General features: G+C 39.0%; 2 protein-coding genes across 3 annotated transcripts; one reads left to right on the top strand and one right to left on the bottom strand.

Moving 5' to 3' along the window:
* Positions 1 to 2,484: 2,484 nt before the first annotated feature.
* On the bottom strand, positions 2,485 to 6,799 carry LOC103969691 (beta-glucuronosyltransferase GlcAT14A). Of its 2 annotated transcripts, XM_065130552.1 has the most exons (5): positions 6,373 to 6,698; positions 5,392 to 6,213; positions 3,932 to 4,007; positions 3,726 to 3,841; positions 2,485 to 3,474 (listed from the first exon to the last, which is right to left on the bottom strand). In XM_065130552.1, exons 2-5 carry the CDS (start codon positions 5,984 to 5,986, stop codon positions 2,942 to 2,944), a joined length of 1,320 nt encoding a protein of 439 aa, XP_064986624.1. In that variant the 5' UTR covers positions 5,987 to 6,213; positions 6,373 to 6,698; the 3' UTR covers positions 2,485 to 2,941. The 2 variants fall into 2 exon arrangements, with proteins under 2 accessions (XP_064986624.1, XP_009381594.2); XM_009383319.3 differs by having other exon boundaries at positions 5,392 to 6,799.
* Positions 6,800 to 8,148: 1,349 nt separating this feature from the next.
* Positions 8,149 to 18,425, top strand: LOC135625574 (KH domain-containing protein HEN4-like). The gene is made up of 7 exons (XM_065130551.1): positions 8,149 to 8,934; positions 13,654 to 14,049; positions 14,162 to 14,410; positions 15,627 to 15,992; positions 17,031 to 17,107; positions 17,180 to 17,291; positions 18,030 to 18,425. Exons 1-7 carry the CDS (start codon positions 8,245 to 8,247, stop codon positions 18,171 to 18,173), a joined length of 2,034 nt encoding a protein of 677 aa, XP_064986623.1. The 5' UTR covers positions 8,149 to 8,244; the 3' UTR covers positions 18,174 to 18,425.
* Positions 18,426 to 18,871: the final 446 nt, after the last annotated feature.

Raw genomic sequence — 18,871 nt, 5'->3', positions numbered from 1 at the left:
ATCGGTGGACAAGTATACTAATTTTGTGAAGAAGGAAAAATCTTGTGATTGGTATTGAAATATAAATATGTTACTGTCATTCTTTATTGTTTATTTCTTTCTGTTAACTATAAATATAATCATGCAGCGCAAGTATATAGATTTCAATATCGGTGAACAAGGATACTAATTTTTTGAAAGAAGTAAAAAATCTTGTGATTGGTATTGAAATATAATTATGTTACTGCATTTTCAAGATGTGCGTCCTTTTGAGATTCTGATTCATTCTTCTCGCTTATTATATCTGATGATAAAAGTGGAGTTTCGTTCGTTCTTGCATTATGTCTTGTATCATCAAGTTTTGAGTTTGGCAAAAAGCCCGAACAGATGGATTTGAATCAGCTCAATTATTTCCAAGTGGTTCAGTTGAAGCTCTCAGGGACCCTTTTTTATTTTCTGCAAATCGGTAACCTTCTGCTTGGGTAATAATAATAGTTGCAGAAACATGATGCTGCTCAAGGAAATAACATATGACGGTGGAGGAATAGAAGAAGAGACCGCCATGGTGGAGGAAGAGGAAGGGGAAAAGAAGAAAACCAAAAATAGGAGGTGATGGATGAAGAGGAGGAAGGAGGAAGGAGGAAGGAGGAAAATGAAGGCAAGAAGGCGATGGATGAAGAGGAGGGAAAATGTTGAAGGTGAAGAGAAAGGAAGCAGAGGAATTGTAGCTAAAGTCGGTGATCAATAACGGGCAATAAGTGACAATATCGACTTGTGGAGTGCGTGTACGAGGAAGAGGGCTTCTGAGTGAGCCATAAACCAGTGAAATTGTTTTTTATTAGTTCGATCGAATCCAAAACATAGACGATCTGCCTCTCGGTTCACATGCAGATATTTACATATAATTCAATTCTTTACCAATTTGGGATCATAAAAAATTATATTAGAATCATCGTAGTTATGAAAGTGAAACATCTAAGTCCATTTATCCTAATATCGTCCGTTTCATCGATGAAAATAATAAGTAAAAAAATAATTTCAATGTTCCAATTGGTGGTCGTGACGGACGGCATTGGTGGTGGTAGATGGCGGCATCGCTGGGGGTCACGGTAGCCTACTATAAATGAGTTACATTTACGTTGACGCTGAACGTAATTGTCGAGCGACACTTTCGCTGTTCTGTATCTACGTCGGTACCGATGTAGAAGCAAATGCAGAGCGACAAAACGGTCGCTCACTACGTTGATGTCGATGCAATTGTTGAGTAATGAAAGAATCGATCATTGCATCAGCATCGACGTAGTTACAAAGCGATGAAAGGGCCGCTTGACATATACAATGGCATCGACACAAATGTAGAGCGATGCGCAACTGTGTTGATGTCGACATAGTGAGTGGCTAATTTGTTGCTCGGCAACTACGTCGACACTGACATAATGAGTGGCTCATTCATTACTCTGCATCTATATTGGAGTCGATGAAGTTGTTAAGCGATGAAAATGCCACTTGACATCTGCATCGATGACCCTTTTGTTGTTCCAATAGCTGCATTGACACCGACGCGTGAGCGGCCCTTTTGTCGCTTGACAACTGTATCGACCTTGATGCAATGAGTGATCCTTTTATCGCTCTTCATCTGCATCGATATCGATGCAAATGCCGAGTGACCCTTTCGCCACTTGACAACTACCTCAATTCTGATAAGTGGCCCTCATCTCTTGTCATCGCTCTCTTCATCCATAATAACCACTCGGGGCTCCCAACGATGCTACCATTCAACACCACTGACATTGTCTGCCACCACCAATGGGAACAATTGAAATTATCTTTTTATCCGTTATTTTTATGTTTCCATTCATAAAACAGGGTAAACAGACCTGAATATTTTTTTTTATAATTATATACATTTCAATATAAATTTTTTAAATCTCTAAAGGGTAATATGTAATTTATAATTGATTCCAAATAGTTGAGACATCATGATTATTATTGTAAGGAGATGATGACATATTTGTCTCGTTACATTTTCATTTCGAAATCAAGAACGACTCCATCGAACGTTATCTATAATTTCTGAAATATTAAAGAATAAGAATTAACATAGTTTGAAATGGTTCAAACTTGTATACCGAGAAGGGTAAAAATAAATATTATAACAAGAAAATTTGGTATCCACAAGGTTGGTTAGAATCATTAATTGAAATGGTCTCGTTCATATTTTTCATGCAAAATTGCTAATTTATATCATTGATTTTGTGTTGATTTATGAATGTTATACATGACATTTCCAAATTATAAACATTTTTCTGGGCCTTTTGAGCATCCCGAATCATGTTTGGAGCTGAACATGATTTCACAGCCCCTAACTCAAAAATCTCTAACTACAAAGTAGATGAGAATTGGGCATAGACCTCACCAAATTGTTTGAAACAGGATTCTGTCATGTTCAACATGCACTCCAGGCTTACAATATGAAATAAACCATAAAACTGGGATAATAGCAGATGAAAAAATTCACAATATTTCACTATAATGAAAAGTCATCTTTAACAGTGAAACAGATGCCTTTTTCGTATAAGAATCAAAGTGGGCTAATAGTCATGCAAACAATCAATGTGACATTCAAAGACACATTTGAATGCTTAAGAAGCAATTGTGTTTACATTCTCCTTCTTATCCCCCTCCACCCATCTACAGTGTAAAGTGACTCAAAATGCTCTAACATAAATCTATATAAAGGATACTAAAAGAGTCGGTATCACTTCTTCTAGGTCATGGTACCTTGAATCGAAACCTGTGGCACGATGATTACCCAAATCACTAACCACATGATGTAGGCTGCACTAATCACAACAACAATTTGACATGATGGATGCTTGTTCATCAACTGCACGCTGCAAATGATTGTACAATGATTCTTAGAGCGACGAGCCAAATCGCTGAATCATAGCAGGTCATCTCATCAAAATTTACACTGGTCCGAATACAGCTTGTCCTCTGAAATGAGCTCCGCAACCAAGCTTTTTAACCTCGTCGCCGATGGACCTGGCTTAACGACGTTGATGTCACCCCAGCTTAAACAGGCATCACCTTTCGACTTGTTCTTCTTGTTTCCAGGTCGGCTCGAGCACCACTGTCCAAAACCAACTCCACTTTGCACACGCTTTAGTATCCTCTTATCCACCTTCTTCAGCACTGGATCATCTTCCACAAACTTCGTAGCGAAAGCTGCTCTGCTCTTTATCATGGCCTTGAAGTGTGTTTGGTTAAGAAAGAGAGGCTCCAATCCTGGTGGGTTGTCCCAAACTATGTATCTCAGATCATTATTGACCGTTGTGTTTTGGAACTCGGGAGAGTTGCAGATCACAGTTTGAAAGTAGGATTCCATTGAGTAGGCTACATTCGCAAAGTACATGAGTAATTTCCGAGGGAGGTTATCGGAACCCTGAATGCAATGCTCCACAAAAGCTCTGCTAAGAATCACCCATGGAGAACCTGTTTCGTGTAAAAGAAAGGATAAGCCATTACCATCTCGACGGTAAAACACTTGATGACCTTAAGGTGGTTGGGCCAACACTTAGAGAATGTAAATAAAAATTGGGAGATAATTTGATCGTCATGCTAGACTTCAGTCCCAAATGTATGGACACTTATAATGACAACATGCTTAAGATTCAAAAAAGAAATCAAACGGAGAAAAGGATATAGGACTGGTGAACAAAGCGAAAAGAACCAAATGTAAATACCTGTGAATATCTTAAAAGCATCTGGTGTTTTACGTGTTCCTGAAGAAATAAGCAATTGGGAATTCTTGTCCATGTAAAGACTGGGGTCTACGACAATTTTGTCAAACCTAGCATACCTACATCAAAAAAGTTCATCACAAATTAAAGAGCTACTTAAGAACACAGATAAATACAAAAATAGTCTTAGATATTGGAGCTAGCCTCACTCTTTCCAACCAAGATCACTGGTGTGATCGAAGAAGTTCAGATTCCGGGGCAAAGAAGCGAAAACATGAAGAAGATCTGCCATTGCAATGAAGAAAATAAGGAGAACGAAACATACAAGACAGAGATATCTGGTTGATGAGTAAATAGCATAAACATGGAGTTTCAATGATACAGACACGGGTTACATATGCTCTACGATAGAATATTTCTGACTCCAACATAAATTCAAACCAGAAAGCATATATATTAAGTTTTTTCTGGCAGAAGTCTGAGAAGATCTATCATGTCTGATAAATTTGGCATTCCATATCTTGACAGTGTAACCATAATTCAAGAAAGCTCTGTCTCTGACAGAGCCTATAAGGCCTTCTCTGTCAATTCTGTTTCTAACCAATAAAATAAAAATAGTCTTCCCACAAAAGATACTTCAAAGACACATAAATGATGTTTTCCAGAAAGGTGTAAAGGTGTCAAACTCAGAACGTCAAAATTCAGGGATTGGTAGCAGGTTAGATTTGCTTCACTTGAAAGAAAAGTTGCTGAAAGGGGAAAAAGAAGGAACCAATTAATTTACAAAGAGTAATAGCAAAACTGGATTCACTTGCAAAAGAGTTGTGATATGTAATGACTTAGGATGTTGCCCACGCAAACTCACTTATTCATGTTCTTAGATTGATCCTAATCTTCCGCATTAAGCCTTGGAGTTCTCATCAGATTTAGGGTTTAATCATGTAGGCCTGTTCTCACCCTGAATTACAAGTCATAATCAACTTGTTTTAACATTAAATAAGGATGAGAGCATTCGTACCTGCAGTGACGAAGATAAGGTTGCTCATACATATCTTTTCTTCCTTTTTTATTTGAGATTATTTGGACAACATATGATAAGCAGGTGAGTTGCTAGAATCTTAATCGAAGACAAATTCATATTCCACTAGTCTTCTCTTCTGAAGCTCAAACAACAACCACAATTAGAACAACTGCTCATGTTGCTGTACCTTAATAAAGCAAAGGCCATCATCACCACATGGAAAAAGCTCGGATATGGGCAACAACTGCACGAGATCATTGTATCTTATACAGTCATGCAAGAATGCTAATAGGCACAAAGGCTCCGAGCAACAGGACACTATAATCAGATATCAAATCTTAGTAGCAATTGTTGCTGCTATTAATGCTAGAGAAATGACATAAATTTTCTTCATGATAAAAATCCTTACTGGCAAAGGCAACCCCTCATACTCATTAGTTTCATATGTTCTTTTAGAGATCATGCAGAAGTAAACCAGGAGGCATCTGAGGAATGTCTCTGATTGTTAATTTCAAGCTAATATATGGTTTAAGAACTACTCCATTGCGGTAAGCAAATGAAATGCTACATAAATCAATAGAAGTAAAATTAACAACCTACACAGAACAAGATCAGCTGTTAGCATAAAGCAAAAATGCAAACTCTCACCGTCTTGGGTAACAAGTGGATAATCCGAAGCACTTAAGGTAATGAACCAGTCCCAATCAGCATTAAGCCTGAGCAGAACTGCAGCCCCATGAAGTGTTGCAGCAAGTACTGATGGACCTGTTCGATCGACCGCATAACTTTGGCCGATGACATTGACATTTCTGAAAGCTCTGAAGAGCCTTTCGGATTGAACCGAGCGTGCCAGGTTGCTCCTCTCAACAGCTGAGGAACCTGCATCTAGGTGGAGAAGATATCGGTTCCTCGGGTGATACACTGCCTTCAACAGCCTCAGCATCTTCTGACCTTGGCTGCCGGTGCCCGATATCCAATATGCAAAAACCGGGGGATCAGCAGGCCCCTTCAACAAAGGTCCAACAACTAGTCCAAGCTTCTGGTCAGCAGCAATCCATGCTCCTCCTTGCAGAAAAGAATGGGTAAGAACTCCTAAGATCGATGCAGCAACAACCAACACCACGATGACGATCCTCGGGGAAAACTTGAGGAGCCTCATCTGACAACTCGAGTTCACTATCCAATTATTACCACCAATTTTGTGCATCAGACGCCTCCAAGTGTTCACAAAAGATTCTATCATCCTCCACGAATGCAAGTTCCAACCAAATGGAAAGAATCAGACGACATCTCCGAACTAGTATGATCCAAAGAAGGAAGCACAGAAGTTCCCCTCTCTATGCAACATGAGTCGGGCGAGCAACTTCCTAATTAGCGCTTGGATCATCGGAAATAGCCGCAAGATCAATCTTTTCCAGGAAGTTACCGCCGACTCCAACAAATTGATGATTATCCAAGACTTCGATTTTTCTAATAGAAAAAAGATTTACCACAACAAGAAGAGATATAGACCGATCTAAATCGGCCAATAAGAAGACTGGGGCGAGGAGAAAATTCCAACAGAGAAAACAGACCGCAAGACGCAACCTTTGATCGGAGTCAACGCTCGTACTCAGGAAATGGGCATACCTGGGTAAGAAAGGCGGAGTTTTGTTCAAAGACGCAAGCGGGGGCACCGGTGGGGGAATCGTGCGCACCTCGCGGACAGCCGTGATCCCTCGGCGCGCTCACCGCGGATTTAGCGAGCGGAACGGCGAGATATTTCCCGAGAAAACCGTCCTATTCGGGGACGATGGCCAAGAAATCGGATCCAAAGCGGATCAAAACGCGTCGGACGGGGGGTGGGAAGGGACGCTAGTATTAGAAACGATCGAAGACGAAGAAGCACCGAAGCAGCGTCAAGGTGTGAGCTTTGCGATCTGGAACAACGAAGAGGACACGGGACCGTGAGGGGCCAAGGAATTCGACGTGGTTCCGCTCCAGTCCTCCTCGCTGTCTTTCGTTCACGGACAATGGGAGAGAACAGGGGTCCACAGTACTGTACGGAGCACAGAGACAGAGACAGAGAGAGACAGAGACAGAGAGAGAGGAGAGAGGTAGGTGTCATCATTCCTCGCCGGGGTGGTTGTTCTGCGATCCCTCCCACCTTGTTGATAACGGCTGATATAAACAATGTTGGATTCATCGACTTCACGTACTAATAATACCATTACGTATAACAGGATCGTCTCTTCGTCCGAGCGAACTCTTCCACTCAGGAATTGCCGGTGACAGCCAACCGTCGGCAAATAAATTCTCCACCTCCGTAGCAGAACTAAGCAGTAGATAATCGTCACTCCACCATGATCGGGCACAAAATCAACGCAAGTTCATGGACACAGGTCGCATCTTTTTCGATAGTTTCGATTCAGACTTGTTCATCTGAAAATATTCCGACATACTCGATGCTCGGATTAATACTGTCGAATCATACCAACAGGCGATCAACTTCAAGCACACATACTGCTCTGCGGCAAACCACTGCCGACCGAATCGGTGTAGTTTATGAAACCGTGAGGTTTGGAGACATCAGTGTAGCTCAAGCTTCCTACTCCCGGAGTTTACGTCTCATCTGTGTGAACCGTTCGCTTCTCTTGAACAAACGACAAAAGACGGCGTTTCAATTTTGTCAGAAGTCTCTTTCTTAAAGAAGACAAAGGAGACGAAGACAGAGGATACACATCATGCGACGGGACCTGTTTCCCTCCTGGGAAGCTCATGTTTCTCGGTCTTCTTCGTGGAATCAAATGACTGGTCGATGCATCATCAACTTTTGACTGAAGGATGCAAAACAACAAATGGTCCGAGACACGGAATCTTGGAATATTGCATTGTTTGGCTGGTGGATGGATCAATCGGTCCAACCTCATGTTCCATAGAAAAAAATTGTAGAACTAGTGGTCTACTAGGAAAAGGACTTGGTGGCTTATAATAAATAAAGAAAGGCGCTCGTTCCCAACTCCTTTGTGGCCGGCGGTGGCGTGCGTTGACCAGTGTGATGCGAGATAGTCTCGCTGAGGTTATACCTGCGTGATTATTGGATCATTAATCCAAACATTAAGAAATTAAAAGGCTGCAGTTTCCTCTTTGACTTTGGACCCGTCTGGAGTTCTTTATCATTCTTTAAGGATGGAATTTCTAAAGTTGACATGATCATCGAGTTCAAGCATGCATGATTTAGCCAAAAATAACATATGTTATTTGTGATTTGAGTTCTTGCACCATAAAATTGGGAAAAAGAAACTAAATTCTAAACATTAATAAGATTATTTCATTACCCGATCTGATAAGCTGACTTTCTCATTTAACGGTGGATAATACATCAGGAGTTGGATGCGAATGATGCGGGCGTAATGTTCGATGCTTTGCCGACGATAACATGTGAGACTAAGCGGTGTATCCACGTGTAGCAAAACGAGGGTTTGGTAGTTGACGAGAGGGGTGGTGGAAGCAGTGGCACCCATGGAAGGCCCCAAGCGCCCCCTCGACCTATCCTCCGCCGCCGCCGCCGCTGCTGCCGGCGAGCCCAACCCCGCCTCCCCCTCCCCTTCCTCCTCCTCATCCTCCTCTGCTTCCGCGTCCAAGCGCCGCCACCCCCCCTCCGCCAGGGTCCCCTTCCGGTCCCCTCCCCCGCTGAAGCCTTCCTCCGTCCAGATCATATTCCGTATCCTTTGCCCCGGTGACAAGTCCGGCGGCGTCGTTGGCAAGGGTGGCGCCTTCCTACGCCGGTGCCGGGAGGAGACCGGTGCCAGGATCCGCGTCGAGGACCCCGTCCCGGGCTCGGACGAACGCGTGGTCGTTGTTGTCGCCGAGGCCCAGCCGAAGAGGTGGGCGGAGGCCGGCGGAGGAGAGGCGGAGGCGGATGCCTCGCCGGCTCAGCGCGCGTTGATTAGGGTTTTTGAGCGGATACTTAGGGTCGACGAGGACGGGCTTGGGGAGGGAATTGATGGAGGAGGAGGAGGTACCAAGGAGAAGGGAATGCATGGGTTGGTACTTTGCCGGCTGCTGGCGCAGGGCAACCAAGTAGGTTCCGTTCTAGGGAAAGGTGGGAAAGTTGTCGAGAAGATCAGACAGGGGAGTGGAGCTCAAGTTAGGGTTTTTGGGAAGGATCAGGTGCCAACATGTGCCTCTGCTGGTGATGAGCTGATCCATGTGAGTAGCTGTTGGTTTTTTTTTTTTTCTTTTGTGCTTGGTTATCATGTTTTCTTACACTCAAACGCCAAGTGAATAGTCTTGCATGTTGGCATGCATTAGAAGACTCTATTTTTCCTCCACTGTAATCATCGAGCATTGATGAAGCTTACTGTGCAATAACTGACAGGTGCATTTTTTAGGTAATACATTATGCCGAAACCCCTGAATTACTTGGCCTATGAAAGTCTTATTGGGGTTCCATATTATTAATTATGTCTCTGTATGTGTTAGATCTCTTACTTGTTGATGGGCAGTTCTTAATATTCGATTTTAGTGTTCACAGGTCCCACTTTAAGAGGAGAAAGTAACAAGAGATAGAGAACTAGAGTTGTATGTTAGGTAATATTCTTCTACCCTGTCGTTTGTGATCTCATATAAGATAAGATTCTTCACCGTGAGACCAATCTATCTATATCTATGCAGTTTATCATCTATTCATATCAAGTGATTCAATGAATTGGCTATGTTCTTTTAAAATGTTATATGTAAATGCCCACTTCCAATAGTGTAGGAAAAATTAGTGTTCATATCCAATAGAAGAATGACATTATTATCATTCATTTGCTTTTGTTCTTTTGCAGTTTTGGATTCTGCAGCATGCCAGATCCCAAACTTAAGAAGTTGTTCATTCTGTAATCATATTAATGATTATTACTATATGTTTCTGCCTACTGCCATTTTTGTCTCTGTTGCCAAAAAAGAGTCAGGGTTTCTGAAAGCCTGAAACCATGCGCCGTAAATGCAAAATACTAAATGAAAAGCTTCAGTCCATGAAAGAAGCACCGCATCTTATGGTTGGGAAAACATGTTCGTGAAATGAGTAGAAGGTTTCTTAGAGTGCTTATATTCATTTTTTTTTTGTAGCTAAAATAAAAATATGACTGAAGAAACTATGTAGAAATGAGATGCCTCTTCTTCTAGAAGAGGTTCTCTATTTGAATCTTGAAGAAGGGTTTTTCTCCATTATATTTTGATATTTGATTTTACGGGATAAAAAAATGATTTATTATATGTTCAAATGGATGTGACTAGTCATGATGCATGTGAAGCAAATACACAAATGGATAGTGAGGGGAAAGTGAACATGTAATTAATATTTGGAAAACCAACCCTGTCGATTTTTTTGAGGGTGGGTTTTGGGACAATTTCTTTACGACTTGGATGACCAGAGTCGATCTAATGCACTGGTTTTGCACACTAAGGCTTTCCTTTATTCCTATGCAGATTTAATGCTTTACGTGATGCAAACATTGTTAGACAGGAAGACATCCTTAGTTTCATCTTCCTCAAGGGGTAATGAACTGATTGCAATGAGCATCTGGTACACCCATTGTCATAGGCAGTTAGCTGTGTGATTTTAGGGAGGAACATTTTATTCATTTTCTATTCCTAAGAAACATAGTAAAATTATAATTTATCCTCTCTGACGTGCCCTAGTTATTTCTTTTATTCAATATGCCTGCCCTTTTGCATTCCCTTTCGTCCCTCGAGGATATGCCGTGCTTGTATAAGGTCTTCTGGAGGTTAATCCGTTATTAGTTTCATAATAAAAGAGGTTTGCATGAGGATTTGCATGCTTTCTTTGGATCACTTGCATAACTAGAAGTGTGTGTGTGTGTGTGTGTGACTGTGTGTGCGTGCGCAGATGCATGTGCATTACTGATAGCTTTCTTCAAACTTCAAAGTACTTGAAACTTTACGTAATCTTCCTACTGTTCCTTGTGCTTTATCAGTGACATTTCTTGATGGGCTTTGTTTCGTTTATTGATTTTCAATGAAGTTGTATCTTGAAGCTTTTTCTTATATTCTGTTATATATATATATACATACATATATATATATATATACGTACATATACATACATATATATATATATATATGTATATACATATATGTATATGTATATATATATATATATATATATAGTCATGTGTACATAACACATACGTGTTTTGGTTTTAGAACTGTGGAAGCATATTGTTTTATACATAGGAAAGTAACTAGGGTAATGGGTCATGTAACATTGCTGCTTCAATGGATTTTACAAGATTTACTCTAAATGGGTGCTTAGAGAAATCCTTGATGAATGAACACTGATAGGATAAAAGATGATTTTAGATCTGAAAAGATCTTTATTAACGACAGAACATTTTAGTTGTGGTCATTTGATATTTCATCATGGATGTCATAGTTCATCATACCACAAGATCTTTTCCACTTCTGAAATTAAATTGCATAGCCATAGGCAAGGGAAAAAGATAAGTAACCTATAACCAAGGAGAAGATTACATCTTCTTCTGAACACCTTGTAGGAGTAGGATCTTTTTGTTAACATGATTAGCAAAGAAGCCATCCGAAACTGATTGCGTATACACAATTGACGGTTCTAATTGATTGAGTAGTCTTGTAATCATCAATTGACAATTCCAAATACATCCTATGCTGGATGGTGATTTCCGAGTAGATTTTAATTAGTGTAAACTATAGCTTCTGCTTGTTGGCCTGTTTAATCCAACCATTGATCTGCAAGATTCTTATTGCTGATATGATGAAATATGAAATGCTGCATTTCATGAGAACCAAATGGTTTAGACTTTAGACTTTTGACTCTTCTATCATATGAACAGTCTACTCTAATATCTTCGTAGTTCAGGGCAGACAGATATGGACTATTGTATAGTCATTTTTCCACATCTTAACATGATCTATTACAAACTTTAAAAGAATGGCTTAGTGCACTAAAAACCCCACCAATGCGGACTATAGGAGGATCAATGATGGACCTTGGACGGGCTATTTCCACGACTAAAACCTTGGTCACTCAGGTAGCAAAGGAGCAACTTTAATTGTTTAACTTTTACAGCAAATTCTTATAATAAGAAATGTCAATTAGAGGGCACTATTCATCCTAGTAGTCCACAAATGCAGACTATGGGGAGGATCAATGATGTAGCCTGATAGGTAAGAGCCTTGGTCACCAGGTAAGAAAATGTGCAACCTTACAATTGTGAACTTTGCTTGTTTAACTTTTGCAATTTTTAAACCAAATTCTTATCATATCGAATGCCAATTAGAGGGCTGAGAGACATTAATTGAAGACTACCATTAAATGTAAATGATGCATAACAAGGACCAGCTCAATTTACATTGTGTGAATTCATATATGACCAGACTTGTGCAGAGTAGATATCTGCTATCAGACATTTTCTATGTTGGGTGTAGACTAGATAGAATTGAAGCACATACAATGAGAAAGAAACCTTGCAGGTACTTGATTCCGTCCTCTTAAGCATAAATAATTAGTCAAAGTGCAGAAAAGAAATCCTTTTGCTACATTTTTACATTTTGTCAAAATGTCATTTTAAGGTGTTCATTTACCGCTCAGCAGTTGGCCATCTTTTTTGTTATTGTCATATGCTTTCTCTGGGTTGATAAAAGTTCATGTGCTATTTTCTTTCGAGGATAGGACAAGCAAGTCACTTATTAGCTTTTAGTGTATCTTGCTCTGATGTCCCTTGTTTTAATTAAGTTTAGTAGATGCAACTGGGATTTCAAGATATCTGAGTGGGAGTTTATCTTTCTGATAATGAAGCAGCAAACATTCTAGCTCTATTTAGCTCATTAAAGTCTCCCAAGAAAGCACTTCTTTGCAAGCATTACCAGAACATCCAGTGGTCTCAGAGTAAATTATTTAAAGCTTAATACATTTAATTGAACCTTCATTAATGATGGATGATAAGCAAGATCGTTAGCAAAATATATGCGGGTGATTATCATAGGGCCATATCAACTCTTCATTTTGCCATTTGATTATGTCATATATGCATTTCACATTGAGTTTAATGCTAAAGACTACATATTTGATTTGACTCATTTGAACACCTGTACATATTGCATAATTTTACATGCAAGAACTATATTAGGACCTTTCTGATGTGAACGTCATGCCCTTAATATTAGTCTTAGTTTGGAGAAAGAAAGATTGTGTCAGGAAATTATTAGCCAGCATAAACTTTGATAGATCTATCCTCCCTGTAACACCCAGTTTTTTTAAACAAAAAATGGCTATGTCAGGATATGGCATACTAGAAGCGAGGCATAATGTTGACTTAATTAATCTGGACTAGTGTGTATAAAGAAGTGGCTTGAGAATACAGCCTAAGATTAATGATATGAAATACAGGATTTCTTCAGGAAGTTATCTGGATGTCAATCCGAATTAGTTATTTTTTAATTGTGAATCTTGATTTCCACAGAATTCTTTTGCTTCCAATGAGCTTATAAACTACAAAACATATTTAGGATGAAATTCTTTGGTTGATTCTGATATATTATTTTGTTTAATGACAATGGATTAAGAACCCTCCTTAAGTTGGAAATACGAATACAAATTTCAGAAATTGAGAATTTTGATATCAATAAGACCAATATAGAATGTAGAATGCAGCTTTGGTAACATTGAATTGAGAATGAAAGCATAGCTGAAGTAGGTGATAAGATGTATACAATCTTTCTGGACCTTTTTGATGTTATTAACAAAAAGAAATTACATTTTCTTATAGCCTTATTCCTAATAAGTAGGTCCCATGGGTGGAAGCCTAACAAAATAGCTTCCGTTTTGAAGTTTTTTATTGTGCTTCTTTACATGTACTTACACCTATTAGTTCTTACTGTCAGATAAGTGGGAGTTTCTCTTCTGTAAAGAAAGCTCTTCTATCTGTGTCGAGTTGTTTACAAGACTACCAGAGGACAGAACCGACTAGTTCTGCCAGAACTGTTCCCCTTGTACCTATGGACCCTTATGCTCATTGGAACTACTTGCCCAGCCCTCATGTATCAGAGTATCATTTTCGAGGTTATGCACCAAATCCAGGACCAGAAATCAGTCCATCCAGCCAGAGGAAGGTTGAGGTTGTATTTAGAATGCTATGCTCAAATGACAAAGTTTGGAGCATTATTGGGAAAGGCGGTATTGTTATTCGGACAATGCAAAATGAAACTGGTGCTTCAATTAAGATTGCAGACCCTGTGTCAGATTCAGATGAAAGGGTTATTACAATATCTGCACATGAGGTTTGTGAAAGAAAATAATCAAATTATCGGTATAATACTTTATTAATTTAGAATATTGTTGGTATGTATGTGTAATTTGATGTCTTGATTCATTGTAGTTGCCATAGTGCAGATTTCAGAATTATGTCGATCTCCTGCGCAAGATGCTGTACTTCGTGTTCATTCTAGACTTTCAGAGATGCTTGACAAAGGCTCTGCTGTGGCTGCAAGACTGCTTGTTCCTTCACACCAAATTGGATGTTTATTAGGTAAAGGTGGTGCAGTAATTGCTGAAATGAGACGAGCTACTGGGGCTAGTATCCGGATCTTTTTGAAGGAACAAGTTCCCAAATGTGCTCAACCAAATGATGAAGTTGTTCAGGTAGCCTCATCTTCTTCCATACTTGTGTATTTTTTCCTTTGTTAGCTGTAATTCATATTTTTGACCATTATACCTATTGCAAATGGAGATCTTTGATTCCTCCATTGTTCACATGCATGTTGTCTTGTGGTTGGCAAGTGACACTTGATTGCTGTTTGCAACTAACAGCCTTTAAATGAATTTGTGAGTGAATTTTTAGAATTTTTCAACTTATGACTAACCTTGGCCTTTTTTATGACACCTCAGTTGATAATCAGTGAATACTGTGTGTTACATAAAATGATAGTTTATCATCTTTAAAATTCCCATGATGTTCTTTATCAGTGAAATATGATCCCATAATTGAATTATCTTCACTAAGTCTTCCACACTTTATTGGTCAAGTGTGTGATGGTTTAAGTTGCTGAGTCTTCTAACATTTTTATACTCGATCATATTTAAGTGTCAAAAGTTTGTGCGCTAGTTTGTCATGCAATTATTTTCTGAGACTATGCTACTGTAATTTGTCATGCCTACTACACATTCTCATAATATTGTTTCTAAAGGTTTGCACCTTTTACTGTTGATAGTGAACCTGTTCTTTAATTATGACAAGAACAAAGCTTTTCTCATGTTCTGCATGCATGTTTCTTACTCATAAACATTCAGAGAATATGCCCTGACTCTGGTATTTCAATTGTATATAAGATCTTAAAGCTAATCAGACCGACATTTGTAACAATTTGGAAAGAAAAGCTGAGGTCGGTCTTCTGTTCATCTATATATAAAGTGGTACCGTTGAGCACAAATTTTTATGCTAGGTGAATCCATTCTGAATCTATTCTGCTTTATTTAGACAATTGGGAGTCACATTTGACCAAATAGACAAAACTTATATAAGCTGATTTTATTGTAATGTCAATTCTGATACCGACTAGTTCGAATGGTACCTTGACTGATTTATTGAAATTGCTGTCAGACTAAGACTTGAATCCTTGTGCTTCATAATTTAATTTTTGTCTTCCATTGTTAGTTTAGTTTTGCTTCATTTACTATAGCTTCAAGAATCTTATGTTCTGTTTAGACAAAATTGAAAATACTACATTGCAACAAATTGTTAAAATTTGAGGCTTGTGTGGAAATGAAAAGTCTAGGTTGTTTGTGGAAACGAAAGGAATGGATCAGTAGTAAGTCGACATTGGCTGCAACAACTAAATTATTTGATGCTTATTGGCAGGTAACAGGTACCTTTCAGTCTGTTCAGGATGCATTGCTTCTAATTACTAGCAGGATTCGGGATATTATCTTCCCGTTCAAAACTTATTCAAGTGCGGGAATAGGCCAGTCGGCTCATGCAACATATGAAATGCCTTTTGTTTTGCCTACAGCAAGACATGAACTGACCCCTTCCGGAGCTAACCCCCCAGTAAGTATTTCTGATAGTGCAGATCATGCTGTTGGTTTCCACAACACTCTAGATAGGCAACATCCTGTCTCACAAAGTGTAGATCAACTTGGGGTTGATCGAGGTTCTTATGGCAATGAGACAACAAGACCTTGCCCCCCTGCCACTGATTGTGCTGCCCCTACATTGACTCCTGAGGTAAGGCTATTTGGCTTGTGTGAAATGTACGACAGGGATAGCATTGAATCTATCTTATTCTTCAAAATAGAGACAATAATCATGTTACGTGACCCTTAACAATTTAGTGCATCTGCTACCAAACAGAGCTAATGTGATATTATTAGGTCTAAGTGTAGTGTAAATGTTGACTATAGAAAGCATGACAACCAGACCTTGTTAAACATGGTTATATTTTATTATAAGCAAAGATCCACTCCATCCAATTAAATTTATATTTTTTGACCTGTTTTAACGCACCATCTGCTGTATACGTACCATACAATTCTGATTTGGTTATAGAAAATTGCTGCCAAAAAAAGAGCAATTCAATGCTAAAGTTTTTTAAGGGAAAAGTAGAACATGCCGTTAAATATGATATAATGCTGTCAATAATGATCTAATATTTAAAACTGCTAAGTTTTAAATTGTCATTCAACTTATAGGAGAATTGTTTATATTATAACAATCAACTAGCTTTGGCAGTTCTCAGAGAACCACAAGATTTGATGAGATAAGTAATTATTACCTCATTTTTCTTCGTTTGTAATACTTTCTTGACATATTGCTACATATTTATAAACACATGTCGTTAAGGTCTATGGACTATGGTAATCAAGGGTGATGGATTAAACTGACAACCTGTGCTTTAGTTTTAGGAGGTGAGAGAATTGATCAGATGGAGAATTTTGTAGAAATGGCCATCAGGATGTAGACGGCATCAGTTAGTTGCTTTTAAATATTTAACAGAGTCACGATTTCATTCATTATCATGTAGTATGACTTTTGGTTTTACATTCAGATTTTTGGAAATATGAACATGCAACTAACTGTGAAAGCATGCATGTAGAGAAAATAACTTCACAAAATACAGAGACATTGGCATATAATCAATTCAGTTGACAGTGTCAACTGAATGTCTGCAGCCACATGTCCATTAAGTGTTCTAAAAGAAATGGATCTTGAAAATTCTCATTTAAGTTTTAAGAAACTCAGGCTGTGATACACTATTTTCTATAGGTAGTGAATAGTGGAAATACCAGAAGAAATCAGGATGCTGGAACAAGCTTAGATTTTGAAAGTGGGCTGATTGGAAGGTATGTCAAGTTCTTGACTCTGGCACTCTCGTTAGACATGACTATATTTGATATTTGGATGTTGATGTGCAGTGGCAGCCAGGCCAATGTAGTAAGAAGCAAAACTGTTGAAGTTGTAGTTCCTCAGCAATATCTTGGATTTGTTTATGGTGATAATGGCAGTAACCTTGCTGACTTAAGAGAGGTATATCATAAGGTCACCTTTCATTTTGCCTTTTAGCAATAATTGTGCAAATAAAATCATGATCACTTGTTTCTTCTGTCAATTTTCCATCTATATCATCATATCAAACAGACCTATTTGTTCCTTCAAATTTGTTATTGTGGTTTCATTTTAATCAAGAAGTTGTTACAGTAAGAAAGACACCTCCAAGAGCTTCTTGGAAGTTACATTCAATCAAGGTTCGCAATATCGTACCGTACCGGAGTTTCGATCTGGGCTCGGTACCGGTACGGTACGGTATACCGCTCGGTACACCCAGCGGACCGGTAACAGCGGACCGGTACGGTACGGTACTGTAGCGCTGTAGCAGTGCTACACTGATACAGTACTGCTACAGTGTCGGAACGGTAACATATGGTCCGCGTACCGAAAGTCTGTCGGACCGGTACGTACCGCCCGTACCGGGCGGTACGGACCGGTACTGCAAACCATGCATTCAATAATATATACTACGAAGGAGCACAATCTACTCAGAAAAGAAGAAGAGGAGCACAATTTATTCACAATCTCTATAGTTGTATAAATTGTGTTCCACCTGAATAGGGATATTATATACTTTGTAGACCTTTAGACACAATCAAGCTCCCCTTTGTGTTCCCATGAAAAAGTTCGATGTCCATCAGTTTTTTGAGTTTAGGAAACTGCAGGGTGTTGAAGCTTACCCCAGTTCCATTATTGACATTTGTTTTGTTACTTCAGATATCAGGGGCAAAGGTTGCAGTCCGTGATCCAAATCCTGGGGCCACCGAAGGAGCGGTCACCATATCTGGGACCATCGAGCAGACCCGAACTGCGCAAAGTCTTCTCCATGCTTTTATCTTATGTGGGCTAGAGCACAACTGAGGTTTTTGTGGTTGGTGACTTTCTCAGTCTTGAATATTAGGAGGTTTTTGCTGTGAATCTATGCTTGCCCCATTTTGCTGGCTCAAGAGGTGTGGAATGTGGCTGTTGCTTTTTAATAGGCATCTGCTAATTTGCAGGATCCGCTTTTTGCGACTGGAAAGGTTTGCATGAAGTTGTTTATATATTTATGGATATATATTCTTTCATCAATCTCTTTGTATATGAATGTTTATATGAATTTAAGTTTCGTGATGATTGATGTAGGTGTTTATTATGATTCAATCAAATTATATGCTAGTGAAAAGACCACAAGCATCACAAAACTATTAGGTTTTTGCATCGCAAAAATAAGTGTATAGGAAGGAGAATGTTGGAATTCTTCCACGCTGTTCTAACCGAAGTGTTCATATTTTGCAAATATGAAAAGTACATTTGCAGATAGGAAAGGTAGTTCCTGGTTGTTATTTATGATGATTGTTTTCTGTTCTTATGTTAGGCTGAAATGTAATATAATATAACAATTGGTGACTAATGGTACAGATATTTTTCTTTTATAAAAATGTTTTGAGCTATTGTGTCCATAAATGTATGCTTGAAAGAACATTTATGCCCCAATGAGTGTCAATCTCGGTCATCTGCCGAGATCATGTCATTATAGATGGATCATTCAATCTCGCCATTTGATTCACTTTCTCTAG

This window comes from Musa acuminata, chromosome BXJ2-10 (genome assembly GCF_036884655.1).
Source record: "Musa acuminata AAA Group cultivar baxijiao chromosome BXJ2-10, Cavendish_Baxijiao_AAA, whole genome shotgun sequence".
Lineage (NCBI taxonomy): Eukaryota > Viridiplantae > Streptophyta > Magnoliopsida > Zingiberales > Musaceae > Musa > Musa acuminata.
This window is presented reverse-complemented; position numbering and strand designations above follow the sequence as displayed.